Here is a 17,139-nt window from a genome sequence, read left to right on the forward strand (position 1 = left end):
AATCTCACAAAAGAAATTGTTCCTTAAAATGAAATTAGTTTTTAAGTGAAAAGTTAAAGCACTTAAAAACACTCAAATACCAGTCTGGATGCATAGCTGTGCGAACATACAAATAATAATAACCTTAAATACTATTGACTTACTTTCAAAGATAGTTACCAATAACTTAATTAACCAAATTTTTAGATTTAAACAATTTTTTCCAAAATAATTTGCAACGCTATGACAATCAATACATGAAAAAAAAAATGAATATTACATAAGTAAAATTACCTATATTAGCAATAATGAAAAATAATTTTTAGACACATTTATTTGAAGAAAATACTTGTTACAACATCTTAGGTCAGCTCGTTTAGTTACTTAGTATTATGTAACTTGTCATTCTATATTCTTATTTAACGCGTAAATAAATTCTTTCAGGCCACTTTGAAAACACTTCATCTTTATTTTAACTTTCATCGCTTTCTTTCTTTTATTAAATTATCAAATGAAAACATCCCTAAATTCTCTCATTCTGATGAAAAATTATTTGATTTAGGAACTACTAATAACTCCTAGCAGTTTGTAGAAATTTATATTTTACAGAAGTACAATTTCAGCAAAACAAAAACCTTCTTCAAAAAACAAAAATGCGGCCGTGGCCCTCAAATCAATTGTTAACTCAGTGCAATAGAAGGTAAAATAAAATTAATGATCACAATGTTACAGGATTTTAAAGACAAACAAAAATTCTTAGAACTCTTTCTAAAAAATTAATTTCTGTAAAAAAGTGTTACAAAGTAAAAACAATCGTTTAGGAAACAAAACGGTTATGTCAATTTAGTCACATTTGAAATTTTAGCAAACAATAGTTTTCTAATACTAACATTTCTCACTAACATTAACTAAGTTAACACTAATTAATAAGCAAATTGAATTTTAAGTCGTACCACCAACTGGTAAGAGAAACCAGACATCTAAAGGCGGTTCGCCCTACCAGGAAATATCTGATATTGTATAAGGAATTTCCAACATGATCTTAATTCCATCATTAATAAGTTTAGTTCGACCTTATTTAAATACAGTTGTAGAAATTGTTACAGAAGCGTAATGGAAATACCTACATAAATTAACTCTAGCGAAAACTTCCAAGAGCAATTTCTTAAACAAACTTACATTATTCTTAATGAAAGATTGACGGAAATCGGTTGACACAACGCCAACAGATCACGCATCACCCATATAAACAATTCTATCAATAAACTAATAAAAAAAAGTCTTGAAGGAATTCAAATAGGAAATGATACAACTAATTATTGAGACAAATAGATGAATAAGTAACAGTAAGATAGAACTATATTCAGATAAAGCACTAGGTAGTGCTCTGAGAAATGAAGAGTAGAATGGTAAAACGGACAGATTGGAAAAGTTGAGCTGGTAACATCAAACTTATACTAGATCAGAGATTAGATTAGGAAGTAAGTGAAATAGAATTTGTGAAGAGGTGTCAAATGAAATGCCAGGTAAATATTATATTCTAACCCTACACTAGACTAATTTGGGGCCACCTTGTAAGTAAAGAATTGGCTGGCGTATGATAATATGCAGTTTTTCTTCCGCTATGATAATATCTTCAGCAATACACCATCTTTAATTTTAGGATCACTCGAAGCAAACCAGTGCCCTGATAAAAGGTACTAGGTATCTGCAATAACAAATGGCATTCTCGATATTTTCTCTTAACTTTAGTTGTCTTATCAAATTCTGCAAGATTCTGATTTCGGTGTCACAGGCCGGTGTCATTTCTATTATCTCATAAACTGGTGTTACGTAATTCACTGGCCATGGTGGTTATCTTTGAGGTACGATACCATCACCCAGTTCTACCTCTCTTTTAGATTAGCTTGGCTTTCGATAAACATGGAAAACTGATGAAAAAAAGATATTAGCAATTTCACACTATTTTTACTATCACGCTATTTTTATTTCTATTAATCGTTAACATCTTTAATTTCATCCAAATCATTAAAGCATAAATTATTTTCTTTTCGTGGAATACAAGTGCCATCTTTGTTGAGTATGAGGCAAATACAGTCTTTGGGTATAATTTTCAGAGCATTTAGCAAGTACCTGAAATAGAATTAAAAATGTATTAATCCCTATTTTAAAAAAAAAGTGCCATCAAGATAATTTAAGACCACTATTTTAACGCCAGTACCTAAGTAAATACCTAAAGGTCCTGTTTTTATTAACAAAATATTAACGCAAACGAGTCAACAGGGTTAAATTTGAATCAACGTGGTTAATCTCATTAAATTAAACTTTTATTAAAACTGTTACAAAAAGTTAATTCCAACAAATGAAGTCAAAAACAGTGTACAGTGTAAAGCCTAAAAGTTTGGGCCACTCTATTCATTCTAGAAGTACATACTTATACTTCGCAACAGCTCAATTAATATTACTTTTTTACTGTAACCATTGAGTTAAAATAATGATTTGGGTTTTGCAAAGTTTTCAGCGCAGGTTTTTCACTTCAACAAAGAGAAATGGAATTTCCAAAAAAAAAGTTTTCAGGGCAGAAGTTGGCATAGTGTTGAGAGCAACGGTAACAATTGTAAATTCGCAATATCTGACTAAGCCAAAAACACGATGGAGAATCTTCTGACATCCATTTCGATATGATTTGGATTTCTCTTTCAACATTCATTCTCCTCTTCATTGGATGTTGTGATCAAATATTCTCTTGAGGGAGTTTTTAGTTGCCACTTTGGTACAAAACTTTTCTAGATGATATTGTGGTGGCTCGCTGCCTTGACCAGGATTAGAATACAATAATCATACTTAGGGGAAGAGATTGCTTAGTGGTTAGTGCATTGGATTTTCGCGCGGAGATCTTCAGTTTGATTTACCTTTAGATTTACTCTTCCTAAAAGTTTCTTACCCTTACCGTTCACTGATGGATTAGTGCTTCCTCTGAAACTGGGCATGGAGTCCGGCAGTGCATTGACAAAGTTATTGAATTTCCATGAGTTGACGCAGCATAAATTTGAAAAAATAATAATAATAACAATAACTTACCCATCTATAACAAGGTTTGTTGGTGGAGCATGTATCTTACAAATTGGACATATCCATTTTCCATTAGCTATATTCACTTTAATATAACAAACTGCTTCAAAACACTCTAAGTGATTGCAATGTACACTCTGGCAAGGATTTACCATTATCGTCTGGCTAAATGGGCATTTCAATGAAATCTCCATTGATGTCAGCTCTAATTCACTTTCTTCTTTATTCAGCAACTCTGTGACTAAAAAATTATTATTGTTATTTAATTAAGGCGCTTCAAAACCTATGATTATATTGGTCCATGCTGCCTTTTCACTGCAGGGGATGAAATGAGTCATTTTAGTAGAGGATGTACTTCGATCGAGTCTGAAATGCCACAAATCTGTTAAATTCCTGAAATGCCATTTCATAAATGTACGCAACTGTACATAGTAATGCTAAAAAAATAGAAATTTTAGAACATCGTCCAGGACATTCATGATTAATGCATGGCTATATAAAGACTTTCTTTAGCCTAATTCGAAAACTATTGTAAAATAAAAAAGAGTAATATAAAATAAGAATCAGAATAAAATACTTAAATAAACTCATTTCTTACTTTTATTTTGGGTATATTCTTCAGATCGAATTTTGTTAGAAAGAAGATTTTTGATAATTATATTAAAATCTAATGTTTTTGCCAGAAATACTGTTAAAAGATAAAATGATTTTTCAAATTTGCTGTTAAATACTTTTATAATATTCTCAAAGGATGGATTAATTTTAACATAAGGCGTTATATCTGTTAATGTTCCCTGTAATTGAAAAACAGCATAAATTAATTATATTTTAATCACTTTAGATTAAGATTTTATATACATTATAGTTGATTGCGTGCTTGATAGATTAAACTTTACTGTTGGACAACTTGATCTGATGAATAATAATTACATACATAATTTAAATAGATAATGAGATTTGTAAGTAAACTTTGGAAAGATAAACTGTTCTTGTATTTCTTAACTTTTCTTATTTCGTTGTCAATAATAGATTAGTGACATCTTCGTGAAATTATTAAATATTGATTTTAAGTATGCACTTATTTATTTTAAAACAAAAATTAAACCTAAATAAATGTTTCAAAAATAACTGAAATCCGTGCTTTAAAATATACTAAAAATTAATTAAAATTTAAATATTACTTATTGTAACAAGTGGTGCTAACTCTGCATAAAAGACACGCACTTGAATTTTCCCGAGTGAAACCTAGGAAAAAGATTAGCAGATTTCTTCAAGACTGGTCTAGGAAATTTTTAGGGATGTACAGAAAAAAAGGAGATGATTCAGGATGTATCAGAAATTTCTACAACGTTCTAAAGAGATTATAAAAGAGAAAGCTGCGACAGTAGTTCAGTCCTTATTACAAACTTTTAGTGTAAGTGAGAAATAGTGAACTTTCAAAACATTTGTTGTTTGAGAACTGATGTACGACAGTAATTTATATTACTTGGTACAAAACGAAGGAAACTTGATGGGACGTTTAGGAAACGTATGCCCTAAAGCCGTCAAAGCCGATTTTGCAACCTTAGAAAGAAATCGTTCACACAGAATGGTATCAATTGCTTAAATTCAAATTTGAACTATATTTACAAATGTGATTGAAATACCATAAGAAGACGTGTGATAGTTACATGAAAAGTTGTTTTAATGCTTAAAAAACTTCTAAATCAACTTCTCTATGAGTCGAATACAAATGCCTTGGCAGTTATACAAATTAAAATTGAAAAAAGTTTAGTTTTTTTTTAATAACATAAATTTTGAATTATTTACCTTCATAATATTTACATTTTCATCATTTACTTTAATTGTTACATTTTTTGGATATTTATCCATATTGTATACACCACCATCAACTTTACACATTCTCAGTAGAATCTGTTATTAATGAATAAAAAAATATTTGAATAAATATATTAAAAATGTCCCGTTAGGGCTGTGGTAAAAGGGTTGATTTATAAATAATTATTAAATAGAATAATTTAAATGTTATACAATCTCTATAATTACCTTTACATTGTATATATAATCTGATGATAGTTGAGGGTCAGAATTATTTAATTCTCTGCCTAGGCCTATAGCATTGGCTAAATGAATGTCAAGTGTCATCCTAAACATAGACAATCCAGACATTTGTGCTGTGGAAAACGTAAAATTTACAAATTATTAATTCATTGGATATACGAGTAAGTAACTCAGGATATAATAATAAAATTAATTATTTTATAGCTATCAAATATTTACTTACTCAATAATGTTGGAGGAATAATTGGATTAAGGAATTCAAATAAACAATTCTCGTAGAAAGCTCTATGGATCTTGATCATATTCATTTTTATTACATTTGTACCTGCTATAGAAATGACTTTGTTTGCCTGAAATTTCTTTTTTTGATATTTTTTAGTTTCATTGCCCGCTAAAAAAAATATCGAAATTTAGGCCTACAGCTCAATAGTCTGAATCATAAAATGTTAAAGATGGTATAAGTAATAAGGATAATATACATAGATATATGTTTTGATAATGCTCATTTCTATGCATCAACAACGTTTTTTTGTTTTTCACTTCATTGGTAATATTCACAAATACAACAAATGTAACAAGTTAAGAAAAAACTCTGTAAACTGCAATAAATGATCCAAAGGGTAAAAAAAGTTAGTAAACAAATTTTCATACTTAGTTTGTAAGCTACGCAGATCATAGGCATAGCAACACTTCCATGACTCTCTCTGACAATTTTCGAGAAACTCCTGTTTTGAGACTTACCAAATTCTTGATTGTTACCAAATTATACTGTTAGTAAAACCATGAAATTTAACTTTACAGGGAAGCCTTCCCAAAACCCTCCCTGAAAATCGTAGTTTGTTGATAATCCACCGGGGAACAATTTTTAAGAACGTGAACAATCCATTGAGTGAAAAGGTACGTTTAGGTTGAGGAATTCTCATCAAACTTGATTGTGGCTACACATTTAATCCAGTACAGAAGAGATAGATCCATTGATCCATACATTTTACAAAAATGGCACATTAGAGGACATATATCCACCACCCACCACTCTTAGAAAAACAATCATATTTTCAGGGGAAGAAGTTCCAAATAAAAGTAATACAATCGTCATCAAGAAAACCTTAAAATATTGGGAAAACAATTCAGAAATTAGCACTTTCACCTAGATTCAAGCGTAACCTTCGTTTCAGTACTCTTTTTCGATCAAGCCTTAGATGGATGAATTCAGTGATATAAAACAAAAATCACATGCACGTTCTAGTTGACTACAATAAGTTTGGGTAGCATCCCACGGGCGTTAGGAATCATCCCGAAGTTTATGACACCCAAATAATACATCACCTCCACTTTTTTTTTCAAATATTTCTCTTGGGTGAATAGATACAATAGTTGATCTAATCTAATTAATGGTTTTATTTATTCGAAATGTGGAAACACATCACTTTTTAAAGGTATTGTTAATAACAATACGATCAATCAAAAATTCAATCGAATTTTGAAGAAATGTTTTACAGGTTTAAAGTCAATATGCAGCTTGCTTGGGTTGCAAGTTGATATAGAACACTTCGGCTGCTTCCAGGAAATCATGCCAGCTACTCGCAGGTTTATGGTTACCTTGTTAAAATTATTTGATGTTTATGTAAGAACCTGCTTCCAGAGTTGAGGTTTGAAGTCAGATTCTAAGAAAGGTGTTACATTCTCGACGAAGTTTATTTTTCAGACATTTAACCACTTTGACTTAACTTGAGTAGCCCAAGAAGTAACGGAGCCTTCTACTCTGCTATGGTGGCTTACAAACTTTTTTTTTTTGTTACAATAATGAAAAAGCGCCCGTCTTTCTAGATTTAATTTGGCCATTCTTTTCCAATTGCACAGATCTTTGCATAAGAAAACTGATAGTATGAGTATGAGAGGTAGGTCTAAAATAGGAAACATTATAGTAAACATAGTTTGAGAGAGCTTTATTTACTTATTTTTTAATTATACCTAGCATACCTGTTTTCTTTCGCCTCAGTAGCTCCATTACACGTTTCACTTTTTCTAGGAACTTACAAAAAATAAATTTCACTAATTTGAAAAATTAATTATATAAGGATTTGTATATTTCGTCTTCTTCTAACTACACCAGTATCTAAAAACTAAAAATCCTAAAAACAAAACTACATTATTCAATAATTCCAAAACAATTATATTTAAGTTCATTCTAGAGTAAAAATCCGCTCTTTAACACATTCCCAAGAGAAATTTTTCACATGAAAAAATGCATTATTTCTTGTGAAAACATCGTTTAAAAACAAACGCAAATAAAGTTCAATAACTAATTAATATTATTGTGGTAAAAAATTACATTAATTAAAATAAAAACTCATAAATATTTAATTGTATAAATCAGCTGCCAATTTTATATACATGAACTTCTTTAACAAATGCTTTTAGGTTAATCAGTAGATTCTCAAAAAAATCTTGGAATTTACAAAATGTAGGTACCCCGTCCCATGTCATAATTTTGTTTTTCAACCCCTGGTACTTTATGTTCGAATTAACTTTCTTTTATGAGCCAAAATTTAGTTTTTGCTATTTGTAACTTTTATTTCTCACTCTTGATACCGCAATCAGTATTTGAATAGGCACAAGGAGGAGACCGAGTGTTAATTTGATTGCTACTTCTAGAGTTCTAGCTAAATTCTTAGTTTTATGTCAATATTAATAATTATTTCTATTATAATTTGAAAGATATCCAGCTTCCAACAAACAAATCAAGGTTATTACGAGCACTTATATTGAAATATGAAATTTATAATTTATGAAATGTCTAAATATCTCATAGTAGGACCCTGTTAACATCTCTAATTTGATTTTATTATTCATCTGTTTATGCATATTCATGCTTCATATCTACTTTGGTTAAAATATGTCAATTAATAACTGGTTTAAGTATTGGTATGTACTAAAATAGGTAATAAGGGCAACAAATAATTTAATACCAAAAATAGGATATTGGCCAGTTGGCTAATAAATTGAGATTTAACTGTTGTTTAAAAGTTGTTCGTTCAGACTACATCTATCAGCTAATTTATTTATTTTTCTTAACCTAAATGACTTACTTAAAGATCTTATTATAAAATATCAAATCAATTTCATGTTTAAAATCATTTATTCGTTGTAACTGGGTACCATGAGCCATCTCTATTTAGTCTGACAGTTAAACAACCAGGAGGTATTTTTTGTATTATTCTTTGCATGTACCTAAGCAAAATAAATAAATGAAATAAAGATTTCATAATAAATTCCTTTTAAGAAGCAAGTTTTTAAGGATAAAATAGTTTTCTATTTTGTCTAAACATTATTAATTAAGTATAATTACACATCACGTGGAGATGGATCCACGCACCAATGACCGTAAATGACAATGCTTCTAATTAAAAAGAAAATAAACATAACTTTTTCTTTTCATAGAGCCGATTATATAAAATTTCCTTTGAAAAACTTTATAAATGCAGTCATAATGAAGCTTCATGTAGAAACATGAAAACTTTAACAAATTTTGTTTTTTTTTTAAATAGAAATTTAAAATAAAAAATGACCCAGGATCTCCATCGGAATTTCGGTGCACTAATCAATGAATTTCAATAAATTTGAAAAATAAAATAAAAAATGAAATACCTGTCAATAATTAATGTATTTTTTTGAATGCGTTTCCCACATATTGGACAGTTTCCCCAACTCCTTTTATTTGCTTTAATTTTTAAAAAACTTGCTAGATCGAAACAATTTAAATGTAAACATGATTCACCACGACAAGGACATTTAATTAACGTTTTGCTGATTGGACAGACAAGTACCACATCTATTGAAGTAATTTCAGCACAATCGTCATCATTGTTCGGTGCAAGCGATACTGTTAAAAAATTTACATTTTAGGTAATGATTAGAGAGGATTTTGGGGCTAAATATAAATTTTAAACTCAAAGTATTGTTGGTTCTCCAAGTTAACTGTCCAAAAGATACCTGAATAGCTGATTCCTTCCTATTCACTCTTCCTCAGTTTTTTATTTCAAATTTTTTTTTATTTTTTGTTGATGCAAAATGATCTCAAAATTGAGAAACCTATTTCAGGTTGGTTGCTTGAAAATGCATATGCTAAGAAGATTTACTCTCAGCGTTTATGTTTTAAAAGAACTCATCATTTCTGGAACTAATTATAGCGCATTCTCCATGAATGCAAGGTGCCATACACGTCTTTATATTTTCGTATTTTATTAATTTTAAAAAAATTAGTGTAAATGAAAATGTTCTACACATTCTTAGATTAGAGTGACATTGAATTTAATTAAAGAAAAGATTTTCTTTAATTTTAGAGCATCTCACTTAGAATTAGCTGCAACAAATTAAAGTTTCTGTCTCTAGCCCTCATTTCAATGAGGTTATTATATACAACACATTTGAAAAGATGATATAACTGAGTATATTGCAATTAATTGTTAAAATATTGACATTTACTTTCCCGATCTACCATACTATTATGAGAAGCCTTATTCATTTATGAGATCACTAATGGACTCAAACTTCTAAAGAAACATTTCCTGAAGTTACAAATTGGCAAAAAATAAATAAAGAAGAACTTCTGGAAGACTAAAGAATTTGATAACAAGGATTTTGGGAGCTAAGATTTTTGAAAACTTCGTCTTGCAAGAAATATGTAACATAGTTGCATCATTGTTATGTGATTCAATCATATTTATATTCAATAACGAATCGGCAAAAAAAAAGAAAATAAAATATGTAGATAAGTTTAAAAATATTCAGTTATACTCACTATTTTGTTCGCAATACCATTGAATTTTCTTGGGATCCCATGATTTTTCTTCTAAATCTGGTACAGTAGTATTTTTCCCAAGAAAAATTTTTATAACATAAAAATTTGGTGCAAAAAAATTTATAATCAATAGATTTGGTTCACCTGGGATAACAGTTAACGCTGGCATTAAATTTATTGCCTTATCCTGCAAAAAATAATATTAAATAACTTGGCGTGAAACTATATACTTTCTGTTATTTCCATTTCTAAAGTTTTCTTCAAAGTTGAAACTAAATTTTTTAAATATTTTTACCTTATTTATAAGTTCCACCTGATTGAAACTAAATTACTGATTAGGGCTGACAAGAGTAAATCTATAGCTCCTGACTTTTCTAAAAACAAATTTTGCTGGCAAAACTCTTTTTAAAAAGCGAAAAAAAACTAAGCTATAATCCCAAACAAAAAGTTGAAAAATCCCCTTTTGAAAATTTATTTTTTAGTAGTTTGCCTTTTTTTTTTTACTTTTAACTTTTTTATAGGTATTTCACACGTTTGTATATACTCTCTTGTTTTTGAATGACCCGTCTGATTATTATAATTTAGTACCTTAGTAGCACTATGTAAATAGGTTATTGTTTAAGGTTTAACATCCTGCACAAAGTAAATAAATAACCTGTAGCATTTGCAATAGTATTGTACTCAATTAAAATCTCTCAGGTTGAAACATCCATTTAATAATAATAAAAAAAAAAGATGAGAAAAAGTGGACTGATCTTCTTCTACTTTTCTAGGCGCTACAATCCTTTGCAGGTCTTTGCCTCCTTAAGTTACGAGCTCCAACAATCACGATTATGCGTGACTGCCCTCCAGTTCTGTACATCTAACAGGCTTTCTTCCATCAATCGCCACACTATCCTTCCACCTGCGTCTCGGTTGCAGAAAGACCAATTTGAAGAAACAGATGCTTCTTTTTCCAGCTTAACTAGCGACTTCTCATCTCTCACTTCATCCCTTAAAAACACCCATTTGCTGCCTGAATCCATCTTATCATTTCTGCTAAACCACCATTTTCCGAAATGAATTAGCAGCTTGGAAAACAAATTCATCTATCCTACCAAATATTTACAGGCATATGGAGAGCTCTATAACTTTTTGTCATTAACCACGTATTGGGTTTTAGTTCTGATTAATTCTAAGCCCTGACTTTTGATTACGGTTCGATGAAGTCTTAGTTTAACAGATCATAAGCACAAGCGAGGAGTTGAACTAACATATTAATCTGAATATTTATTCTGGTAGGAACCTGTTAGCTAAGTTTAACAGTTGTATTTACAGGTTCTAAATCATGTGTATTTTATTTGTAATTAGTAGAGCCTAAACTAGTTTAATTTAATTTTTTAACATACATATATTAATTCAAGTCAGCTAATATTTTGCTCTTAAGTAAACTATGATGGAAATTAACTTACTGTTGGAACTACAATCGTTTGCTTATTTAGTTCAACTGAACAAACATGTTGTAGATTAACATGTAGATTTTTAAACTGGACCGTTTTACCTAGAACTATCACACCAATTCTCATCATTACCTAAAAATTGTAATTATACAAAATTAAAGGAACGCTTTAACTTAAATCTAGTATCAAAATTTTCTGTCTCACATTACAATTTTTGTCCATTTTGTGGAATATGGTGGACACTATACAATTTCAAATATAAAACTGTGCTACATGTTCTGTTACTGTTATTGAAAGATCTTTCTTTTTATTTTTAAATTTTCTCTTTTGATAAAGAGAGTTTTTAGTGCCTAGTTCCTAAGCATTTTAAAAGATTTCATGTACCTAGCTCGCTAGTAATAAAACATAACACACGTTTTTATTTTAGGATGCAGGTCATTTCCTGCATTAATTTTACTCATTAAAGTTTCTGACTAGCTGAGAATAATTGTTACAGTTCAATAATCTTCTAGAAAAGGAGGTCGCCCGAGGATTCTTTTTTCAATAATGGTGTTAGTACAATTTTAATCATAAGAAAACAACAAATTATGAAACAAAATATTTCTTATCCAGAAATCTTTTCTATGTACCATTTCATTACTGCACTGAGTAAATGCCTTCTGCATTCTGTGTAAGACTGCTCTGAATTTAAATTTAGCAAGTCTAAATTAGCTGATCTCATTGTAATATACACAGGTTAATAGAAATTTTTAAAAACCACATTTCCCGATGAAAGCACTCAAAAATAGATTTGTAATAAAAGATAGATTCGAATATCTTAAATTAAGATACTAAAATGTCATGTTATTTAATTTTTTGAGCTGCATCACTTGTATAGAAGGAAATAGTATTGTAAAAATTTGCTAATTAGTTCTACAGTAATTACCTGTAGATTATTTACAGGAGCTCTACAGGTACCTTCTTTATATCTTAATATTTTAATAATCTGTTCATCCGTTAATTTTAAGAATAATTTTTGGGTACCTCCTTCACAAACTGCAACATTTCAATACATTTTAGAGTTCATCAATTTACTACTTCTCTTTCAGAATTACCTTTTGTTTATTTATATAGTTCATTACACTCACATAGTATCTCCTCTGGTATAACGTTTTCAATAAATTTCAATGAATCTGCTCTGTTAACTTTTTCGAATTCATTCCATACAATGGTTTCTAGTTCCTTTTTTGTGATTGAAGCTTTTACTTTTTCCGTGAATGAATTTATGTTTTCCTTAATCATTTTAAAATTTATTCAATATGTTTATTTTTGTTTAATTTATTAATTTTTGTGTTAAGAAGACTAGTAAATTTGTAATATAGAGCTTTTAATCATATGTTTAAGAACTTTGTGGATTTAAATTAAATCGAATGGAATAGATTTTGTTGGATTATTTGAAGATAATTCAACATCTTGATGAGAAAAATTTGCGAATCTGTTAATAAAGAGTATTTAACATCAGTACAGATCTAAAGTAAAACTTACCTACCTTATTTACCTAAATAAATTTCTTGTCCTGTTGAATAATAATAAACCAATGTCATTAAATAGAATAAGCTTATATTATTATTTTTTCTAATCAATATTTTTCAAACATATTGACATCTTAAGTTGCCTTATGTTTTTATTCAATAAATTCCTAAACAATTTCTAAATATTGGTATTACATTGCTAATGAGTAGCCATAAGATTTAAATAATCTGAAGATAAAAAGTAGATACATACTTTTCATTTTATACATATTCCTAGGTTTCTCAGTAAGAACATATGTTTCTAGTACCTATTTGTTAAAAATAATCTAGCTTATTATTTAGACAAATGAGTAGATTCAAGTTTGTATTTTAACGTATCATATAGCACATTTTTTTCGGAAATAACGTTTTCTTTATTCTTATGAATAATTGCCCAACGTGCTTTGCTAATCGGGTAAGTAATTATATTGTTATTATTCTCATCATGTTGTAGAATATAATGCAGAACCTCAAATTTATTGAGCGTACTACCGGTTAAATCGTTTTGGCAATTTGAAAGTTAATTTTTTCTACTTTCTCTGTTCCCTGTTTAAAAGAAATAATGCGTTTATGTCAAATTTTATTTGAATTTTGAATTCTGGGTCCCCAGACCGAAAAAATATTTTTTGTTTATACGTTAACGAACATCGTAGCACAAAAACAGATAATTGAAATGAATTATAAACATTATGTTAAGGTATCATCACAGCGACAGAGGGTCTGGCATAAATTAGGTTCGATTCTTCAGTCAGAAATACCACAGTTCTTTTAAAATGCATTTCGAACATGAACTACATTCTTCTAAAGATTTTTTTTTTTCTTTCTGGAATATTTATTTCAGGATCTTGTGATCTAGAGATCATGTAATTCTCTAGATTATATTAAATTGCTCATAATGATGGATCCAAGAAAGAAGGAATGTAGGCATAAAATACAATTGTTCTCCTTTCCCACCTCACTCCTCGTTTACATTACAACAATCTCAGAAAGATAGCCTCTTACCTTCCCGAAGAAAAGCGATATGATTTCAAATAAGTGCAATGCTGTGCATTAATTGGAAAATTACAGAATTTAAAATAAACAATTGGAATTCGAATTGGAAAATTCCAATAGAGTAGAAGATATTGTATACGAACTTAGAATAACAAATTTTAAAGAAGAAAGACGGAACAAATGCGGAAAAACACGTATTATGTTTTATAGGAATTAAAATTAAGCTAAAATTATATTTCTATGAACTCAACTATATAAAACAATCACATGGTCTTAAATCGTCTACTTACTTAAAGTAAGGGAAACAAAAAAGATAGTATCCAATGAAATTTCTACTATTAAAAAAATATTTGTTAGAGCTTCTGATATAAAATATAAAAAAGCCTTAATTGTTCAATTTTTAGGATTCTTTTGGTGAAGTAACTGCTGTTGGTCGAAGCGACTCTTCTAATAGTTTATTAAAAACATTAAGGTAAACTATTGACGTTTTTCCATTTTTTTTAATTCTTGGAATTCAAATTCTCTTTTTTTGAAACTATTAAACTATTAAATGAGAAGTTTAGTGAACTAGACGTTCAATTATACGAATGATTTAATTACTTAGATTTTGAAATGTTAACTTTTTAAATTTTATTTATCCATAATCTATTGGAGGATCGTTATTTTCAAGTGATGACAATCCAAATCATTTTTTAAATTATTTAAAAAATTCATTTATTATCTAAATGCAAACACTTTTTTAATAGTTTCTATCTTAGAGACAACTTTCTATGTTACGAGGCTTAAATCAACTAATATTACTCTTAAAAATTAAAAAATAATTTATATTCTGTTATTTTTAGTAAGCAGAATTTAAATAAAAGAATCCAAACTATAAGATCTTCACTTTTACATAGTGAATTTGATTGTTCAAAATTTAGTTGCAATTCTACTCTTTCATCAACAAATTTATTGAAGCCAAAAGAAATAGCCAAACTTTTTCATCCTACTGAAGAAGATTTTTACGAAAAGAATAACATTTTAAGACAATCTTCAAAAACGTGGAGTGAGTTTTATTAATTCTTTGAAGATAATATAATAATCAAAATAGACCAAATTCAATATATTGATTCATTTTTTATTTATAAAATATCTTTTTTCAATAATACATTTATTTCTTTCTCTGCATCCTGCATAAATTTCATAAGCTAATTCATTCTGTGATTATTTCATGCTATAAAAATAAGATTTTTAATGTATATATATTTTTTTTTAAACGTATCTGTACTTCTACTAAAACTAATCATTCTTAACTCTCTCATCAGGTTTTTGTTGTAAGAAACCTGAAGTAACATTGACTTTATCCCTTTTATCCCACCTTTTTTGTTTCGGATTTTCGTTTATTATCAAAGTTCTACGGAAACGAAGGATGATGCTGGCAAATAGGAGCTACTTGGGGCTGAGTAGGCAAAACATAAATAATTTAATCTCAGGAAGGGCAAAAGTCACCTTCTACAAAACACTAATCCGGCCGGTGCGTACATCTAGTTCTGAGACCTGGATAATGTCAAAAAAAAGTTGGAGAGATGCTACCAGTCTTTGTGAGAGATTCTCTGGCGGCTCTAAGGCCCAGTTCGAAAGGGCACGGTTTTGAGAAGAAGAAAGAATCAGAAATTACAACATCTTCTCCTGGAAGCAGACATCATCAAAACGATCAAACTTGGCAGGCTCAAATGGGCGTCCATTTAGAGAGGATGCCGGATGAGGAAATGCCCAAAAGGTCCATGAGGAGGGAGTACACCGGGTAAGGCGAGCAGGCAGACCCATATTAAGAAAGACGGATGGGTTTGTGAAGATGCCTGAAACTACTCCTCATTAGAAACTGGAAGGTTGCTGCCAAGGCTTAGTAATGGGCTGCAGTTCCGATTATCAGTATGATTACCAGAGGGAATAGAAAAAAATCGAAAACCTGACAAGAAACAGAAAAAAGATATTGCTACGGCTAATAAATTCAATTATTATTCAACCACACTTTTCAAACTTGTAATAAGTACCTTTTATTTTATTTCATTTTGTACATCCGTCTTAAATTATTAATGTATTTTCCTCCCTTTTTTTTACAATTTGTGATACGTTTCGATGGTTTGCTGTCGCCTGAGTCATTCGAAGTCAAAATGACTGTAAACATAAATCCGAAAATTCTTCCTAATTGAAGTACAGCGAATTAATTTTTACAAATCACGGCGAGATACCTTCAGTAATAATAATAACTATTAAAAAAAAAATGCAGTATAATTATCTTATTTTTTTTTGTAATTTATCATTAGTTGCTAAACTGCACATTATTGTTGCAATGAACTAGAAAGTTCTCAACTTTTCAGCACAGGCAACCAGTAAAGTTCTGTATGAAATTAAGGACCTATTTACTTTCTTGCATTCAAAGTTCTGATTTAGATTTACCTGCATGGCGGACCAGTTCATTTTTCCAGAAAAGAGGATAACTTCATTTTAAATAGTATCGCACAAACATTATTGTGGGTTTTAAGTGGACGGATCTTCCAAAAATTATCGCACGAAACGATGTGCTGCAAAATTATGCGATTATTTTGCTTTTTAAAACTAGCAATGCTGCTGATTAATTATTTAATTAAATACTGATTTTTATTTATTCTGTATCGTAGCAATTTAAATATTTATTTTATGAAAATTTAATGTGATTTCGTTTTAAATTGTGAATAGAAATTTTGCTTATTATTCAATTTTAATTTCAGTATCTGCTCAAAAAGTAATTTCTGCACCTCTCGAAGGAGTAGAGCCAAATACTGCTAGTATAAATAGAACAAATGTAAGTATGGGCAAAGTTTTCTATAAATTTTATCAAAACAAATGTTTTATTAAAAATTAATTTCTACAGATCACACAGTAAGTGAAGTATTTTTCAAGGTTGACGTTGATTATGGTGACGGCATGAAGCAAAATTCTGGATATGTTACTGAAATTTCCAACAGAGCTGCTAAGTAAGTTAGTTCTTCTAAACAAAACCATGAAATGTAATAACAATGCTAAAGCGATCATTACACATGCGCCAACGCCTCATATGTTGACGTGCCTTAATCAAAATAATAATAAGTAATATTTCATTATTAATTTTAGATTAATTTCACATCAAATAGATTATGGTGACATTCATCGCTCATATGGACAAGATACTGGGGGTGAGTACCCCCAATATTTGAATTTCATTACTTTTACTTTAATGCTGTAA

At 29.4% G+C, this 17,139-nt stretch overlaps 3 protein-coding genes across 13 annotated transcripts in view; 1 reads left to right on the top strand and 2 right to left on the bottom strand.

Annotated features, from left to right (window-relative positions):
- On the bottom strand, positions 1 to 8,338 carry LOC141454667 (E3 SUMO-protein ligase PIAS1-like). 3 transcript variants are annotated; one of them, XM_074129146.1, is made up of 8 exons: positions 8,202 to 8,338; positions 7,093 to 7,244; positions 5,336 to 5,503; positions 5,098 to 5,225; positions 4,861 to 4,965; positions 3,650 to 3,845; positions 3,061 to 3,292; positions 1 to 2,112 (listed from the first exon to the last, which is right to left on the bottom strand). In XM_074129146.1, the coding sequence occupies exons 2-8, from the start codon at positions 7,118 to 7,120 to the stop codon at positions 1,974 to 1,976; spliced, it is 996 nt and encodes a 331-aa protein (XP_073985247.1). In that variant the 5' UTR covers positions 7,121 to 7,244; positions 8,202 to 8,338; the 3' UTR covers positions 1 to 1,973. The 3 variants fall into 3 exon arrangements, with proteins under 3 accessions (XP_073985247.1, XP_073985248.1, XP_073985246.1); XM_074129147.1 differs by lacking the exon at positions 8,202 to 8,338 and adding an exon at positions 7,445 to 7,583; XM_074129145.1 differs by lacking the exon at positions 8,202 to 8,338 and having other exon boundaries at positions 7,093 to 7,437.
- LOC141454668 (E3 SUMO-protein ligase PIAS3-like) lies at positions 8,233 to 16,498 on the bottom strand. 4 transcript variants are annotated; one of them, XM_074129149.1, is made up of 8 exons: positions 13,117 to 13,153; positions 12,886 to 12,907; positions 12,480 to 12,628; positions 12,278 to 12,387; positions 11,365 to 11,484; positions 9,914 to 10,100; positions 8,761 to 8,995; positions 8,233 to 8,343 (listed from the first exon to the last, which is right to left on the bottom strand). In XM_074129149.1, the coding sequence occupies exons 1-8, from the start codon at positions 13,130 to 13,132 to the stop codon at positions 8,247 to 8,249; spliced, it is 936 nt and encodes a 311-aa protein (XP_073985250.1). In that variant the 5' UTR covers positions 13,133 to 13,153; the 3' UTR covers positions 8,233 to 8,246. The 4 variants fall into 4 exon arrangements, with proteins under 4 accessions (XP_073985250.1, XP_073985252.1, XP_073985249.1 ...); XM_074129151.1 differs by lacking the exons at positions 12,886 to 12,907; positions 13,117 to 13,153 and adding an exon at positions 16,335 to 16,498 and having other exon boundaries at positions 12,480 to 12,624; XM_074129148.1 differs by lacking the exon at positions 13,117 to 13,153 and having other exon boundaries at positions 12,886 to 13,099.
- The window catches only part of LOC141454666 (uncharacterized), a 15,690-nt gene continuing 11,710 nt past the window's right edge, over positions 13,160 to 17,139 (top strand). Inside the window, exons 1-6 of one of the 6 annotated variants that reach the window (XM_074129138.1) lie at positions 13,160 to 13,317; positions 14,300 to 14,367; positions 14,738 to 14,940; positions 16,646 to 16,719; positions 16,818 to 16,891; positions 17,028 to 17,089. In XM_074129138.1, the coding sequence (XP_073985239.1) occupies positions 13,285 to 13,317; positions 14,300 to 14,367; positions 14,738 to 14,940; positions 16,646 to 16,719; positions 16,818 to 16,891; positions 17,028 to 17,089 (514 nt within the window). In that variant the 5' untranslated portion in view covers positions 13,160 to 13,284. Of the gene's footprint in view, positions 13,318 to 14,299; positions 14,368 to 14,737; positions 14,941 to 16,562; positions 16,720 to 16,788; positions 16,892 to 17,027; positions 17,090 to 17,139 lie in introns of those variants that run through there. The other 5 variants (XM_074129139.1, XM_074129142.1, XM_074129144.1 and 2 more) reach the window with 5 other exon arrangements.

The sequence above is a fragment of the Rhodnius prolixus genome, unplaced genomic scaffold, assembly GCF_049639745.1.
Source record: "Rhodnius prolixus isolate KJV_2025 unplaced genomic scaffold, Rpr scaffold_9, whole genome shotgun sequence".
Classification (NCBI taxonomy): Eukaryota; Metazoa; Arthropoda; class Insecta; order Hemiptera; family Reduviidae; genus Rhodnius; species Rhodnius prolixus.